The sequence below is a fragment of the Salminus brasiliensis genome, chromosome 11 (assembly GCF_030463535.1).
Source record: "Salminus brasiliensis chromosome 11, fSalBra1.hap2, whole genome shotgun sequence".
Taxonomy (NCBI): Eukaryota; Metazoa; Chordata; class Actinopteri; order Characiformes; family Bryconidae; genus Salminus; species Salminus brasiliensis.
In genome coordinates, this window is record NC_132888.1 from 20,929,233 (window position 1) to 20,948,048 (window position 18,816).

The 18,816-nt window shown below is 42.4% G+C and overlaps 1 protein-coding gene across 1 annotated transcript in view; it reads right to left on the bottom strand.

Moving 5' to 3' along the window:
• The window catches only part of ubash3bb (ubiquitin associated and SH3 domain containing Bb), a 35,704-nt gene extending 17,384 nt beyond the window's left edge, over positions 1 to 18,320 (bottom strand). The window contains exon 1 of the mRNA XM_072692141.1: positions 18,107 to 18,320. Within this exon, the coding sequence (XP_072548242.1) occupies positions 18,107 to 18,237 (131 nt within the window). The 5' untranslated portion in view covers positions 18,238 to 18,320. The remainder of the gene's footprint in view (positions 1 to 18,106) is intronic.
• Positions 18,321 to 18,816: the final 496 nt, after the last annotated feature.

The window sequence follows — 18,816 nt, forward strand, 5'->3', positions numbered from 1 at the left end:
ACCAGGGCAGCCCGAAAATTGTAAATTCTGAAACCACATTAGGAAGTCCGTTTGAGATGACTTATTTACCGTGGGTTGGAGCGAGGGTGTGATTATTTAGGCTATGTGGTTTGTTAATCAGAGGTGTTTTAAGTTTCCATTACGTGTTAGCTACATAGGTCTCAGCTACATAGTAGAGAACCTAAGAAGCAAACATCTCGTCTGATCCACTACATTTGCCGTCAGTGGAAAATTTCTTGCTGAGCCATTCGCCTTTACTTTCTGAGATCTTCTTGTGAAGCAGAGCACTGATAGAATGCAGCACTGTACACAGAGCAGTCGTTAGGGCTTATGTGCAGTTATTACCGTACCTTCCACACAGCTACTTTCAAATTCACACCAGAAGCCGACTGCACCTGACCTGTTCCAGCGTTAACCACAGGATCTGTGGCTCTAGTTTTTCTGGGGTGTCTCATACATCGTGCTCTTATTAACCAGCACTGTTGAAGTGAAACTCCAGAGTTTACTCGGACTTCCTTTTTATGGGCTTACTAATGTCTCTGAAATGAAGGCCCACCGCCAAAGCTTGTGGTTTCTCTACAGGCAACGGTGAGCCCAGACACTTTGACACTCTGTTGGCAAAGAATAGAGCACCATGGTGTTCTCAGACTAACCGACTGACTGATGTGTCTCTGACAGCAAAAGGTGGCGCCGTCATGTGAACGCAGTAGGAAAAGCAGCGGCGCAACTGCTCATAGTGACCTGGATAAAATCTGCAAAATAAGCAAAACCACCGCCATGATTAACTGTGAATCACCAGCTCTCCATGTCAAATGTGGAGGTCAAAGCGCAGAGTTAACACACACAGTCCGTCAAAGATGCACAACAACAGAACATACAACACAAACACACTAACAAATACACTATTACTAAAAGTGAGGCTATTTCACTGAGTCAGGCCATTCATTTGAACCACACAGCAATCGTTACCTGAGTTTCCTGTGTCTAAAAAATAAATACAACACCTTGGTGAGCTCACCGAGACCAGTGGCACAGAGGCCACATTTCCTGTTAACTCGGAGAACTCTACATGTCTACATATCTGCCAGAGATCAGCTATATACATTTCTATCAATTATTTAACAAATGGACACAGAACACTCTTAAAAACAAAGGCTCCTGGTTCAGCAAACTAATGCACTGATACTATGGCCCGGGGGGTCGCGAGGTCGAATCCCAAGCCATCGGCACCCAGAGTCTGAACCAGCACAATTGCCCGTGTTCTCTCCAATAATCGCTCTTAAGCAATGTTGGCCGGCACAGGCATATATTAGCTGGTGTGGTGGAGCTGGAGACCCGGTCCCGCTGTTGGCGACAACCTTTCCGAATGTTAACGCTCCCACTGGTCGCCTAGGAAACATCTGAAGCAGACAAGCCTCTTATTGGCTGCTTTCTACTCTGCTTGCCTCTCACTAAGCCTCAACTTCGCACACTTATTATCAATCCCGTGTTCAATATATTTGGTGATCGTGCTGATGGGATAGGAGGCCTGCTGATATTGAGGGTGGATATACTGTGATACAGTGGTACAGAACCTACACCTACAAAAAAAACACTCACACATCTAAATAAAAGGTTCTTAAAGCAACCAAACAGATTCTTCTACAGCTTTGCTCCAAAGATCCCAATCGTTGCCTTGGTAAAAGTGGTGCTTCACTCGTAGCCTGTAGATTCAGAAAACATGGTCTTTAATTAAACAGCTCCCAATTCTCAGAGGAGAACCCTCTGAGCCAGCTGTACAGTATAGATAAAGGTATTCAAGTCTGTCATCAGTTTGATCTCCAGTGATGCCACAGCCATTTGTGGTCAGGAATCCAAGCACAACTGGCCCAGCTCTTTTTGGGTAAGTAGCATGACCCTCCCTCTCCCCTTATTACTCAGCGCGATGTTAGCAAGTTCGGGAGTCTGTGGTACAGGATTGATGTCTATATAGACTGATGGAACAGATAAGGGAGTGTGGTCAGCTGTCCAATAACGTTGCAGTTGTCTGGCTTCATGTGACTCAAGAGGAAGCACATGCTAGCCTTCACCCTCTCGGCACTGGTAGCACTGTGTGACAGGGGGGCGGAGCCCTAGCTAGCGGTGGGAATTGGAAATGACTAAAAAACTGAAAAAGAAAAGGGAAATAATTAATAGGCCCTGCCTGCTTCATGGCAGCACAATATCATGTTCATGAAACAAGCGGCACCCTTAAGTTCAGCTTACCGTGCCATTTTCCACAAATGTGGGCTTCTAAGACTTTTAAGATGGAAAAAGTGAAGACACAGACATCACACAATATAACTACCATGGATTTACTGACAATAAGGAAAGTTTTGATCAGCAAAGGCTCTCCTAAAAATAAACTTTTCTGTCTACCAATACGGAATTAAACATGACTTCGCACTGATGAGTCAAATGGCACATTTCTATTAGCACATGAAAGGAGAAACTTCAGGTTATGAATAATCACTTGACCACTTTAAAAAAGAGGTCAAACACATTCAGTTATCTAACCCACACCACCGGAACAAACGGATGCAATTTCAGTCAGCAGATGAATTTTACTCAGAAGAACAACGTTCCAAGCTGGCTCGAGTAGGTGGGCAGTAGGTAGTTCTTGGAAACCGAGGCGTTTTATAAATATAGCAACAAGTAGTTTAGACATTTAAATAATCACCAGAGTGCATAAACGTCTTATGGTCATAACCATATGATTGTGGTGGAAACTTGTTGAGTAATAAGCAGGTCTGATCACAAGATCTCCTCGTCTCTTCATTCACATTCATTTGTTTGCAAGTGAACCTTGACCGTAAACCTAGTGGAGTGAAGACCAACAGCTGACGTGGCATCTATGCATGTATGTATCTGTACACACAGTAGTCCATCTGCTTCTCTGCATACTTTGTTAGCCTCCTTTCACTCAGTTCTTCAATGGTCAGGAGCCCACAGGCCCACCACAGAGCAGCACTGCAGTGACACTGACCTGGTGGTGGAGTGTTAGTGTGTATTCCACTGGTACAAGTGAATGGATCAGACGCAGCAGTGCTGCTGGGGGTTTTAAACACTGTGACTCACTGTCCACTATATTAGACACTCCTACCTAGCTGGTCCCCAGTTTGTGTTGGTCATCCTCTAGTCCTCAGGACGCCTTTGGCTGGATATATCTGGTTGGTGGACTATTCCCAGAAGCACTGCCGTGTCTGATCCACTCTTACCAGCAAAACACGCAGTACTAACAGGCCACCACCATGTCAGTGCCACTGCAGTGCTGAAAATGACCCACCACCCATATAACACCTGCTCTGAGGTGGTCCTGTGGGGTCCTGGCCTCTGAAGAACAAGGTGAAAGTTGGCTGACAAACTATGCAGAGAAACAGACTGACTACAGGTTCAGGTTCATGTAATCTTACAGACAATGGCATTATTGAGTTACTGGAATAAGACAGCTGAAATTAATCTAGTAACTACCTAAAATTATGTCAGCATAATATTTTGTACACATTTCACCATACAAAAATATTTCTACAAGCGTAAAAAAACTGCCATTGCCTTGACGGGTTATTGTATGAATTGAGAAGTATTTTTTCTAATGAATGCTAGCGAATTAGCAATGGACAGCTAAAACTCTGACCTTTTTGGCAATTGTTGCTTCAGTAAGGAAATAACAAAACAGTCTCAATACTGTATGCAATTGTACAACAGTGTGCAGTATCATTGTTTCTACTAGCATGGCAGCTTATGATAATTGTGTTAGCTTGGGGCTAACAAAGTAGTCTGCAGCTGAAGCATTAAATTAGGACACCATAAAGCAGAGCTTTTCTTTTACACTTTAATAATGTAAGGCTATTAGTATATTCTAATAAAGCTATTACTATTACTTTATTGTTAGTATAATTACATTATAATAGAGTAATGTTTTTCATAATGTTGATTATTTAAATGAACTGAAAATAGAAACATTAACATATTCTCATAATTCCTTCTTTTTGCTGTATGAAAATCATATCAAGTATCAAATCAAGAAACCACCTGGTCTCACGTCTCAATTTAAGGCACTTTGAAAGATCTCCACAAATCTAGGGTACAAAAAACAGCCACATGTTCCCAAACAAGACCCTCCTGCCAGTTTTCCATCAAATACAGAAGCATGAACATGAAAAGGAACCGAGCCCGAGACTAACAAACATCTTGTGTGTCCCGCAGTAGGCCTGAATCTATGTCAGTAGGACAGTCAGACACTTTTAAACAACTTAACTATCTGGATCAGGTGATTGAAATTAGGACTGGAAATAAGGGGTCTCCTGGGTGCTTCTTCAAAAGGGTTGATGTGTTTTTTTTACGCATTGGTCCCTTATGGGAAAATGCCATGAAACCCTGCAGACCAGTGTAGTATAATAGAGAGGACTCATCTGTTATGCTATAATTGGCCTGCACACTTTAGCTGACATGCAGCACCTGATTATGTGGCTAATGTTTGTGTGACAGCAGACAGTATATTCTGACTCAGTTAGCACTTTACTTTTCCATCCGATATCAAGTGATCAACCACCCCTGGTTTGGAATGAACTCGGCCCATTTTATGAGCTCCACATACTATACAGGAGCACTTCGTAGTTCCATAATTACAGACTGTAGTCCATCTGTTTCTCTGCATACTTTTTTTATACGTTTCCTTACAACCCTTTTTTTTGGGGTGTATAATCAAAGCTACGATTGTAGTGTGTTGCTCAAATCAAAAATTAAATTGCTTTCACAGCAATACCTTTTGCAGACTACACTAGACTGTGTTCACAAGACCTATGGATAAATCAATGAGCTGCAAACTAACAAATGCAAGAGTTAAGTGGAGCTCCAGTTCTCACCAATAGCCTCAATAATCTGAGATAAGATATCATAAGAGTGTATGAACGAGAAGGTTGATACTGATATATATAGAACTTACACCCATCAGCCATGCAGGAGCACTTCGTAGTCCATCTGTTTCTCTGCATTGTTGTTATCACTCCGTTCTTCAGCGGTCAGGACCCCACAGGTCCACCACAGAGCAGGTGATATTTGGGTGGTGGGTCATTCTCAGCACTGCACGGACACGCCACCATCATGTCGGTGTCTGAGAATGACTCACCATCCAAGTAATAACTGCACTGTGGGTCCTGACCATTGAAGAACAGGGTGAAAGGTGGCTAACAGAGTATGCAGGGAAACAGATGGACTACAACCTGTAACTGTAGAACTACAAAGTGATCCTATATGGTAGTCTTTTCCAAATGGGATTGTCATAATATTCTGATATGACTGTGTAGAATATAAAAACTTTTGTATTACTATCACATATAATTTGCCATTAAAACGCCTTTCCTCCATCTTATATGGCCGAAGAATACCTACGGAAAAGTAGTCCTTACTTTTTCTGCCTTCGAAGACCTCTTGGACTCTTAACTATCTGCCACTATTAATATCACCACTATTAACTATTAACATTACTCTTACCATCACTGCCATGACTATATTAAGTTATACTACACCATGATTATTATATTATGATTATGATCAGAGCAGTTCAACAGTATAGATTCGTTTGGTAACTTTTGTCAATTATTTATAAATAGTTCTGATCAGAGGAGGATGGGTCGGGTCCCCCTTGTGAGTCTTAGTTTCTCCCAAGGTTTCTTCCTCCAGCTCTGAGGAAGTTTTTCCTTGCCACTATTGCCATTGGCTTGCTCACCGGGGGTCTTGGATTCTTCATGTCTTCTTACATTATTTCTTTTGTCTCTGTCTTTTACTAATTACTAATTATGTAAAGCTGCTTTGTGACAACAACAGTTGTAAACAGCGCTATACAAATAAATCTGACTTGACTTGACCTCTGAAGGTCTGTGGTATCTGGAACCAAGATGTTAGCAGCAGAAAAGAGATAACTGAATCATAGCCACAACTTATTAGGTTGTGGAAACAAGATTTAAGTAGTGGTCATGAGTTGTGGGAAAAGATATTTAAGGTGTGACCACAACGTAGGATGATATAGGAATGTTTTAATTAAGTTGTGGCCACAACTTAGTAAGGCATTGGAACGAGAATATTAAATTGTCGCCACAATGTAGTAAGACACGTGAGTAAGATAATTATGTCGTGGTCATGACTTGGGCATGGGAAAAAGATCCTAAGTTGTGGCCATGACTTAGTAAGACGTGGGAACAAGATCGTAAGTCATGACCACAACTTTGTAAGACAAGATCATGTTCCTACGCCTTACTAAGTTGTTAGTACACCTTAATTAACTCGTTCCCAAGCCTTACTAAGTCATGGCCACTACTTAATTATGTAATTTCCATGCAATCATAGTCATAGTCGTTCGTTTTATTTATGTAAGCTTTCCCCAGTAGGGCTCCATATGACCGTTATGGCTGATCAGTGTATATCACTAATATAAAGTCATGACATCTAACAGAGCATCTATCCCCCTAACCTTACAGGATGTCAGCTAATGCAGGGGAACGCAAAACCGCCTAGTGAGTAGGCCACGAAATGACCTCAACCACATCATTAAGGCTGCACAGAATGGGTTGCATAGCGGAAGCCCGAGAAGTAAAGTAAACTCTTAGCTTAACACCTCTCCCAGTAGCATTATACAGTATTTGGGCTGCAGATGAACAATGGAAGCAATGAGACTGAAAAGAGGGTGTTTCAGGACCGCCAGAGGTCAGCTGTACAGATGGAGAGCCGCTGTGTGTACATCGAGATGATGATTCGCCTCCGCATGTGGGCCTCATTGCAACCTCTCCGTACAGATGGAGGCCATGCTGCTCTCACATGCAAATGTCCTTTGAACCATAAACCGCTTGTAACAGGGTGGATCTCCGCATCTTTGGCTTCAGGGTTGATTTTTGGCACCATTTAATCACTGTTCGAAAGTGTGGAACCATCGTTTCTACAATAGAAAACCTGCTGGGTTGAAAATCGATGTGCAAAATGATCTTAATGTGTTAATCCTGTGGAGCACTACTAGTCCATTGTTCAGCAAACATGCAGCTCTACATGACCAGTGTCCCACTAGAGATGACTGACCATCACCCTCCGTTCCTGTCTTCCCACCCCCTCACAGCTGTCCACACACACACACACACCGACACACCTTCTCCCTGCTGCTCTTTGGGGAAATCCCTTGGCTTCAGCCCCTGCATCCTTACGCTTCCTGTTTACAGAACTACCCTACGTGTGGCTCTGTGATAAATGAAAGAGCAACAGTTGGGGTATTTATAACCTCAGCATGACTACAAGACTCCTTTTTTTGGACATATACAATTACATATTAAAAAATATATATTGATGTCCTATGCCTCTAAAATGATGTTAATCAAGACACAGGTTGTAGTTTTCTTGTATCTTTAATACTAAAGCACAGAGAAGAGACCCTGTCATACTGAAAGATAGAATCTTGCTTGTCTCAAGATTTTTTTTCAAGCTCCTTTAGCCATAGAGATAGGAAAGCTGCTGCCTTCCAGTACAGATATACTGCTGACTTCAGAAGATTTTTTTATATAGCCTGTGCTACACACGGGACTTTGATGGAGCTTGATGTAGTTTAAAAGAATGGCTGTGTGCAGCCTGGTGAGACATCACAAGTAATTTCACTTGGCCTGTCAGCTAAAACCACTTCTGCAAAAAAAAGAGAGAGAAGAGAATGATTTTACATGAAGTCAGTGAGCAGCTGGCGTTAGCAGTAAAACAGAAACACGAACACTGTAGTGCATAAATCAGTAAAGTACTAGCTAGCCCTCAAAGATACTGATCAAATTCAGCCTCATGTTATTTACCCACCTCTATTACAGTGGAGAATGATATTTACATTAGCATTAATAATGTTAATGAGTAAAAAAAAAAAAGCTTTTGTTTACTTAAAAATGTCCCACTCTTACATAAATACCTAAATTATATATATGGTCTACGTATTTAAACTACAAAGTGGACAAATTTTGTCCCGAGAAATGCTGAAATTGTACTCTTTCAAGTATCATACAGGTACATTGCTATTAGTAAACTTACTAAAAATCTATAAAATCTGGGAAATAAAGTTCAACTTTTCTTAACTTTAAATAATAACATGAACGTTAAGAGCATAGGCGGTCTTCTCTGTATACCTGGCAGTACAAGTCTAGTATACTTAAGCAAAAGTTGATGAGTAATGCTATGCTATACTAAAGCAATGCCTTACAAAGATTTTTTTATGTTTTCCTCAGTTTTGGCCTTTTAAAGTGCTTCAGAATGGTGAACTGAAGCGATGAAGTCAATGTTGCTTACCTGCTAGAAGTTAACGGTCAGTTACAGCTACATTTACGACATTTAGCAGACGCTCTTATCCAGAGCGACTTACAAAAGTGCTTCACTGTTTACTCAAGAATAACCTCAGCTAGTCTGAATAGACTAAAAATTCAAAGATACCTTTAAGTTTAGACACTACTACTAGGTCACACATCGTTTCTCTGTAATGCCTAAACCCGCTCTCTGTCAGTCTCAAACCACATCCAGGTAAGGTAGGGCAGATTTGGTAATGTGGTTTAGGGTGAAGAGTGAATTACACTGAACAATACAAACAAACAAAAGTTCACACTGTGTCTGAACGCTGGGCACTGACCTTTTAGATAACGCTGCTAAACTGCAGCCTTACAAAACAGTTTACTTGGCGTTTATGTTATTATGTAAGGGTCAACAAAAGTTGAATGATATTTCTCAGATATTCTAATTAGTGCGATACTTAAAAGCGTACTATTTTCATACTTCTCTGGACTAAATTGTCCCTCTTTTTGGTTTAAGAACGTATATTTTAAGTATACTTGAGGTTTTGAGTTCACAACAACTTACATCCTTATAAGTTAAACTTTGCACAGTTTTTATTGTGATATTAGAATGTGTGCCGCTCTGAAGTTTCTTCCACCCCAAACTTATAAGGTATATAAGGTAAGGTATACTAAAAATCTATGTATATATGGAACGAATATTTGAAAAGTATATATTAGTATATAAGTCTAGTACACTCAAGTATAATTTTGTTCAGTATATCTCTGATAAGTACATTAATAATAAACAAAAATAGTACCCACAAGAAGTACACAGATAGCATCCTCAAATAAACGTCCTTTTTGTACAGGAATTCAAACTCCCCAGCAGAATCTACACCCAAATCAAGAAGTTAACCTTAATGAAGGCCAGCATGTAGGTTTATGTGGGCTGAGAGAAGTGTGTACTTATGGACAAAGGTTTTGGTTCCTACTGACTTGGCAACAGGCTGCTGGTCAGTCTAAACCACCGTCACTGATCTACGCCTGATGGTGTCCAACGGGTGTATCGTGGATGTAGACACAAGCCCCTCCCTGTGCTTTTCAGACAAAGTCTGTCACAGAGATCATCTAAGCATTCGCACAGGCCATCACCACAGTGGATAGTTTGCAAAATGAACTGTAAGCGCTAAATGGCCAAGTGCGAACAAAAGTGTCTCTCTGCACTAATTGCACTTGGCCATTAGCGCAGAGTAAGTTTTTCAAAACCAAACAAGAAGCTTCCTCTCCTCCATCCTCTGAACACAGCGTTTATTATGCTGGAGACTCTGCGGCAGTACAGTTCCATCAAGAGCAAACAAAAGCCAAATTGTGCCGATGGGGCTTCCTCCATATCTGCCTATTTGAGAGGAACTGTAAGGTTGGGCCGGCTTCACATTCACTCCCATTGTGTTTGCACTTTTGTGGTAATCACACTGAGACAATTAGGACAGCTGAGCAGAAAGTGCACTTCAGAGGAAAATGACAGTCAATTTAACTACGTCTATATGATCATTTCAGTTTAAAACATGGGCATTGAGTATCTCCGTAGTCTATTCTACTGCCGCACACATACACACAGCAAACGCCACTTCTATGGCAGTGTCACTGCTGTACTCAGAATGGTCCACCACCCAAATGAAATCTGGTCAGTGGGTGGTCTTATGGAGGTCCCTTGCATTCATAAACAGGGTAGAGGGGGCTAACACAGCACTGTACAGCAGCAGATGGGCTGCAGCCAGTAAGTCACTGTAGAAAATGATGCTGATGTTAAGAAACGGTAGGATAGTGTTCAGAATGATGATGATTGTTTTATTGTCTTTCTATTCCCACACTGAATCAGTTCTATTGGGTTTGGATAGCTTCCTATACATGTTCAAAATCTTGAAACGTAACTGATTCTTAACTGAGTGTTAAGGCTCGGATTAGGACCAGGCGGATGGCTAAGGTTAGTATTTGAGTGGAGATTTAGTGTTTGACTTAGCTGGTAAAGTTGGGCAAATCCAGTTTGCAATGCAATGTTTTTTTTTAATGTCTACCCAATTTGGCAGGTCAATTACCCAGTCCCCATTCATGTAAACTTCCCCTAACACTAGAAATGCCCCTAACTCTAGGAGACTAGCATGTCTCCTCCAACACGTGAATTCTGCCTCTTTTCAGATTGCTGCTGATCGCTGCAATATCTATGTCTTCTAATTTAGTTTGGACAGAGAAATCAATCAAATCAAATATTTCTATTAAATAATAGGTCTGTTACCTCGCTATCCCAGCACTGAAAATCTTCCTCACTGCTGTCGTCCATTTTCCCTTTCTCTCAGCATGCATTTCTTTAGTAGTGTCTAAGCTTAGAGGTATCTTTGAATTTTTAGTCTATTCAAACTAGCTGAGGTTTTTCTTGGGTAAATAGCAAAGCACTTTTGTAATTTGCTCTGGATAAGAGTGTCTGCTAAATGCCTTAAATGTAAATGTAAATATATAGTAATTTTTTGAGTGAGATTGACACACATATCGCATGAATTCGCATTGCCACATATCACATATGTATCGGATATGTATCGGATTTTAAAACCCCATATGAAAGAGGCCCAAATCGGATTTGAAAGTATCAGATTTAGTGTGTGTTTTGCCGTTCGCACTTCTACACAGATAACACATCTGTGTCACATATCTATGACCCGGGGGCTGTCAAGGAAAGACATTACACTGGGCCCGCGACTCTAACAATCCGGCCAAAATGTTCAATTAAGGCCATAATCGGATTTAAGGCCACTTTTTCCTGCTGTGTGAACTTGGTCTTAGGGTCAGGTTTAGGGTTCGGGAATAATAATAAAGTGAATTAATATGTCGTTTTTTTTATGATTACATGATTAATATGGCCAATATGACTTCTGAAGGCTAGTGTAGGTAGCACTGGAGAGCCTTCCATAACATTGAAAAAAACACAAGAACTTAAGGGTAGGAAAACAAGTAGGCCCTATGCCTAACGCCTTCGTACAGATTGCATAAACCACCGCTGCTGATGATAGTGTCACGGCAAACAATCCCCAACACCGCCTGCTAATATTATTAGCCCTTCAGCTTAAAATCAACATCCTCTCTAATGTGTTGTCAAAATAAAGCCGCATAAGGGCCGTAATTAAAAGTCCACAAGCCTTAATGCTATTCCAAAACATTGTCCAGCAGGTTGGCTGGAGCGCCGAGCTACGTCCCGCTGCGTCCCCCACAGCTCCAGTCTGAGGCAATGCAGCAGCAGTGGGCTGGAAGGACACTCGCTCTTGGATGAGTCGCTCGCGATCTGGCAAGGGCACAATAGACGCAGATGGTGGACTCACTACTGAGAGAATGCACACACAAACTCTCCGGTGCACACACTGCCACACACGGATAGAAGCTCCACGCTGATGGTGGAGGAGCTGAGGGAAGGGAAGGGTGGACCAGGCTGGATGCTTTTTAGCAGAGTAGAGGCTTGACAGTCTATCTTCAGTGTGTCGTTCAACACTGCAAGGGAAGGCTCATCTACCAGCATGTTTGGCGCAATGCTTTTGCTGTTCCAACCCTGGCTGCTGCACCCCCAAGAGGTTGATCATTCAGTTCCGCCGTGTTGGTAGCGACCTTCTAAATGCTGGCGTTCCTAATGGTGGCAGTAGCACCGCACGAAGCAAAAACTCTTACTCTTACAGAACACATCATATCAATTACACCACCCTTACACTCCTAAAACGGCTCTGCAGGGTTCTTTAAAACTGAACTGAACTGTAATGTAAAGGTTCTATACGAGGTAAACATGTTCCTCTCACTCGCACATGTTGCGTTATTGATAATATAAGAAATAATTGTTCTTCATCTTCCTTATCCATACAGATAAATAGATAGATAGATACACAGACCATAAGTTTGTGGACACCCCTTCTAATGAAGGTATTTAGCTACTTTAAGCTGTACCCATTGCTGATTTCAGAGGAAACAATGAATGGGCAGGTGTCCAAATACTTTCTGGTCATGCAGGTCATTGCTTAATTTTTTGACTTTTAAAAATAAAGTCTCATCTTTCTCATCTTGTAAATTCCTAACTTTCCCAAAAAGTCTCAAAAGAAACCCATAAATGTTGCGTCATGATTTTTATCATGTTCCATCAAAATGTGTGCTGTAGAGGGTTAAATGGCTCTGTGTATGGTCAACAGTTCTGACCTGTTGTGGAACACCTGTTGCATTTTTACAAATTAACAAAACATATTTTTTGTACAACATTAGAATCCCTTTTTGATAAGTGTGCATGGTCCCACTGTAAAGAGCGTTTTTTGGGTGTATTTACTTATTCAAGAGCGTACAGTGAAGTATGGTGGTGGCAGGGACCAGAAAACTCTGTAAAAGCTCTCAGTTTAATCCAATCATTAGATTCGGGGGTGGCTTCCTCATGTCTTTTTAAAGGTAACATGGGAAATATGGTTGCTGTTCAACAATGGCTGCTGTTTACAGAGTCTGGTTTGAACTGCTTGTGATGTGCAGTCCTAGGAACTTGTATGAATGTCTTGTTCCACTTCTGTGTCTTTGATGTAAACTGGCTGGGAACGAGTGAGGGGTGGGGGGTGGGGTGCTGGGGGGGCTTTCCTTCTACGGCCTACCAACAGCACTTTTGTCTTATTAATGCTTAGCACCCGGTCATCCCTTTTCCCCATACAGCGTGAGATTACTGACCTGTTGTCAACATGAAGGGCTCGTCGTTGTTGGAAATCAAGCCCAGGCGAATAGCATCATCTGCAGATGTAATAATCAGACTGCAAAGCTGGTTTGAAGGAGTCATGTGTGTAAAGTGAGTCCAGAGACTCTTCCCTCACTCTCACTAATTGGTATCTGTTTGTTAGAACGAGAGTTCTAGGATCGAGTTACAGGTAGAAATTGGTAGGCCAAGTCGGCGGGCAGGGTCAGCCATGCTACAGCGCACCTGGAGCAGAGAGGTCCAAGGAAATTGATCAAGGGCCCAACAGTGGCAGCCTGGTGGCCCCGGGGTATCGATCCTGCAACGCTGTGATCATTAACTCAAATGATCAATAACCACTAGGGACGGAAATGATGATGAAGTGCTTGAAACAATGTGAAATAATCCTTTGGGAACGCGAAAGATAAATATATCTGTGATCACTCCTGACGAGTCCTATGCTGAATACCTACACTACTCGAGTCCACCTGGTACCTGGTTAGTTTTCCACTACACAGACATCACCAAAGGGTAGCTGGTATTGTTGGAAAACACAATCACTGTTGTTGTTTTTAAAGCAATCCTATTCAGAGAGTAAAGTAAAACAAATTGTAGTAAGTATCTAATAGATACTAGATAGTATCTAGCTCTGTTAGACTGAAGTTAGTCGGGTTAGCTCGGCACCATTTTTTTTTTTTATATATATATATATGATAGTCCTTAAATAGAAAATAAATAAATACACTTTTAGCTCATGACAGACACACAAGTCACATATATGACCTTACATTTCCATACATAACACTTTATTTATTTATTTTATTAAATATATTTATGGGGCAGTGGTGGCTCAGCGGTTAGAGCGCCGGGATATCGATAACAGGGTTGTGGGTTCGATTCCCAGGCTTGGCAAGCTGCCACTGTTGGGTCCTTGAGCAAGGCCCTTTACCCTCTCTGCTCCCCGAGCGCTGGAGTTGGCTGCCCACCGCTTTAGGTGTGCGTGCGTGCGTTCACTACCACAGATGGGTTAAATGCAGAGGACACATTTCACTGTACAGTGACAAATACGTGCACCTTTACCTTTTTATTTAAAGGCTTTAACTGGAAGTGTGTTTTCATTACTGTTCGCATTAGCCACTAAGTTAGTCCAGACAGTGAGATCAGAACATATCCTGTTATAAAGAAAATTATAATCATATTATTGACATAGGAAAATTGCAGCCCAGACTGGCCAAAATAAAAATCATAAATTGTGTGTTTGGAGCAAAAATCTGCCCATTTCAATCCATGCATCTCTAATTATTAGTAATAATATAAAGAGGTAGTTTTAATGCTCACGATTAGAATGGTCCGAGAGACGGACTGTGTAAAAAGTTTTTAAAAAGGCTTTTGCATGTTACTTGGAATGTGTGTTCATCAAGTTTAAAAGAGAGTCTGATAGGTGGGTGTGTCATCACCCATATAAAATCTCACCCATGTAAATTCACAAATGTGAGAGTCCAATTAATCTGGACCATTAACACCCTCTTGGACTCTCAACATGGTCCGGATTTGAACTCGAAATCCTCCTAACAGCTGGAATGGACTGGCACCCTGTCCCGGGGCTATTCCCGCATCGCGCCTAATTAAATCATTGTCCTAATGTCCACCCCTACAAGTAGCTCTGACTTCTTTGGGTTCTGTTGATACATGTCTAACGGTATCAGTATGATAATCAGAGTGTTACATTCCCAGCACTACTAACTGTCGAGAAAGTCTGTGACGGCAGTGAGGAGGGCTGTATCTGATTATTTGTCTTTCTAAAAGTAAATCGCAGTAGGATGGAGGCAGTGGCTCTCGGCAGCACACAGAGGGACTAGTAAAAGTGCACTCACAATGTCTGCGTGTCTCCACTGGCTCAAGTGCAGCCCTCAAAACAACAGCTGCTACGTCTGCCACACATGGGACTGAGGCAGGGATTGACCAAGGGGACAAGAGGCGCACAGCTGGCTGCCCGAAGCCATGCACCACGACACCTGCAAGAACTACAGCAACTGTAGCCAAGCCCACGACCGGCTGCAAGCAGACGAGCCCTGAACTTCCGAAGGACAAGCAACGGACTTCAGAACGCACACTGAACCCCTCAGAGCCTGAGAGAGACATCAATAGTGTGGTCTCTCAGTGAAATAGAAGCCAAGGATATGGAAGGCTGTCCTAAAGGGTGCGCGTGTCTTGTTTCATGAAGGAAGCCGGCAGCATTTACAAAACATCCAGACGCGAAACCACAATGACACAGCATTACCGCAATGGCTGGTCTATTTTCAAGCCTGCAACACTTTATCTAATGACAGTGAAACACAATATCCAAGAAACAGGCACCAGGTCTGCATCGATACTGTATTGATCCAAGTAAAACTAAAACTAGTATAATGAACAATGGCGGTCCTGTGTCAAGACCCTGTAATACCAGTGCTCAGATGGGGGCAAAATCTGATCAACATGATTGATCACGGTGTGTATTCATCTGCAAGTGAAGAGACGTTTTTGGATAAAGCCAAGTTTCACTGCCTCATTCAAGTTTATGAGCGCTTTGTCACAGTTCAGATGTTTGAGCTGTTTTTGGAGCTCCATATGTGAAGACGACAAACTGTCCCGTTTATTAAAACGTTCTAGATGTTGAGATACAGCAGATCCACCATCTTGGAAAGATAAAAACCTTAATAATCTTGGTTGTCATGAGCTTGTGTTTAGAGATCTTAACGCAAATCCTGTATTAATGGCCGTGTGCTGTAACTCCAGTGGCTGGAAGTCCAAAAGGGCATTATTGGCCTCCTTCTCACTAGCCAATGCAAGCATTTGTTGGCTGATGTAACTAATAATTTTATTATTATTATTATTATTATTAATAATAATAATAATAATAATAATAATAGTAGTAAACTACTGTCTTAACACCCTCTCTAAACACACTTGTTCTATTGCTAAGATTGAATACTAGTTCGATTCAGGAATAATTTATCTAGTGACTCATTTTTGTGTTTTAAAAATCATAATATTTACCTATTCTCACCATCTCGAACTCTATGCTTCTGGGAGGCAGAGCATTTAAAAAATAGCTTCATACAATTTCACAAAGACCTTACTGAAAGGGTCATGGCACCACAAACTCACCAACACGAAAGCATGAACTCTCCCTGACTTAAATAGAAGTAGGTCTTCCCTTTTACACTGAACTTCTACTGCCAGGTCCAGCAACAACACCACAGTAAAATAAAATAAAATAAAATAAACAAACAAATAAATAAATAAATAGAAACCAAATAAAGGGGTGTCTTTCCCCGAGAGGCAAGGGGGGTGTCTGGAGAAGTCAGGGAGGACCTCCCTGCCTAAGACAAAGGGAATATGGATGTGATGTATCTTCAAACCAGCTGCACAGCTTTAGGTTTCCCTCCCACGGCCACTGCTCTCCAGCCAAAGGAAGAATGAAAGACAGCACCTTGTGACTCGCAGATCAGTCACGCTGTGATGAGCACAGATGCTCTCTGTCTCCGTCTCTCTGCTTCACCCAACTACTGCGGGTTCATTTCCTCGGTACAGCGAGGATCCCAGACTAAATAGAACCAGCGACGTTCCTCTGGGTCTCTCGTTCATTAGGCTTGGGTGGAGATGGGGTGTGTGTGTGTGTGTGTGTGTGGGGGGGGGGGGTGTGGGTGATCTCATTTGTCTCAGATCTGGGTGAGCAACATCTCTCTGAAAGGGACCCTTAGAAGAAAATCAGGGCATTTCCCTTTCAATCGGTGTAAAACTAAAATGGGTCAATACTTCCAAGAGGCCGACTGTGCAAAGAGGTATTAATAACTCCCTGTGTTAACGCTCGGACGCCACAGGCCGTCTGACACAAAGGAGGCCGTCGCTTCTTCCAGAGCAATCGAGGGCATGTTCAGTTTCCTCAGCGTGAGGGCCTAAGGGCGCTCTGAGGTCAGTCTGAGTCAAACCAGGCTAGACTACCAATTCAGCAGGTAGAAAACCCTGGGTTTAGGCCATCCAGAGCTGAATGTACTGTAATACCTGGGCGAGGATCACTGATTGAAACAAGAGTTCCCTGAGGCCACAAAGTCATACCAGTACCGCCCTGTTACAGCTAGCGTCACTCAAATCTTAGAGCTTCTCAACAATGAGAACAGCTTCTTTATTAATACACCACTTTTTATTATTATTTTAGTGAAGCAGACCAAGTTCTTCACTGAAAATATGGAAACCTGTCCTTACAAGGTTCAGGGGTCAAAATCTTGACTTAATGTCTTCAAATACTCTCAGAAAAGTTGACTTAGCATTTTGAAACAACTTAGTCGCTCAATAATTTGGCTAACCATCTTAAAAAGCCTTACTGTGTGCACGTAAAGTTATTAAAAACTTATTAATTAAAAAAAACGTATTTCAGAAAAGTTCAACATATGTCAGTGTCCTGACATTACATCATTATTTTAAGACACTAAAGTCACATTTGTGAGAAAATGAGTCATTTTTTTTACATAATAATTAAAAATGAGTAAAAACGTTGACCTACTGAGGTCAGGAACAGACGGGGTGTAAACAAAACACAGGTGGTGGTGAAAAGGAGGCCAAATTTGAAATATGTACAAATAATTGTTTTGGGTTTTTATTTATTTATGTATTTATTTATTTATTATCAGCCTAATTTAAAACTTTTTCTCTAACCTACTTAACTTTCAACTTCCCAGGTTTTGGGCTGGAGAATAAGCTGAGGGACTACATCTCGTCGAGTAGCTAATCTCAGGTAAACAGCCCTGCAGCTGAACTCACTGCTACAGTCGAACAGCGCTCCTCCTGTTAGCACTGCCGGCATCTGCCGCCTCATCCCGGGCTCAGAAAAGTTCCCAAGTAATCTCCCAGTCCTCCACACTCAAAACCCGAGAAGTTCCCCCTCAGGAGACTGACCCGAACCGAGACTGGACCCGAATCCGGACCGAATCAGTGCCGCAGCACTGCCGCCCCCCCCCTCCCTCACCTTCCTTCACCGGCCATCACCGGTGGGCGAAGGATAGAAGCTCGCCCACCGCGGTGTCAGGGTACTCACGCTCTGCTCTGAGGGAAGCCCATCGACAGCAGCACGTCCAAATGAGAGCCCTGTTTGACGGCGTTGCTGGCTCGGCTGTGGCGGAGCCTGCGGGGAATGATTTTGGAGTACAGCTCTTCCTTCGCTGCCATACTTCAGCCTCCCATCAAGAGTTGGCGTCTTGGAGATCGGAGCGGAGCGAGAGTGAGACATGAGAGATAGCGGATTGTTTCAGCTCCATGTGACCGAGCACACATCCCCTCCCCTGCCCTCCCCATCCCCTCCCAACTGCTACAATGACAGCGTGCGTCACACACACACACACACACACACACACGAGAGGACTCAGTGAGAGAACAGTGTCAGGCTCTCTCACACACCAGCGCTCAGACGACTGCTCCCCAGAGAACACTTTCAGTGGGTATTTCTGCATTTCTGACCCTATTCTTCTCAAAATTCTATATTTTACACACACACCAATCAGCCACAACATTAAAACCACCTGAGACACTCTGACATTGCCAAACTGTGATGGCTAGGTCCGAGCATCTCCAAAACATCTGCCTGTTGGGGTGTTCCCAGCATGTAGTGGTCGGTACCTACAAGAGCCGCACACGGAAGGACCACCAGTGAACCCACAAGAGCGTCATGGTGCTGCCAGAGCTGTTTCTTACACATTAGTGATTTGAAGATACTCGCAGATTGTTTGTCATTGTTGTTGTTGTTGTTGT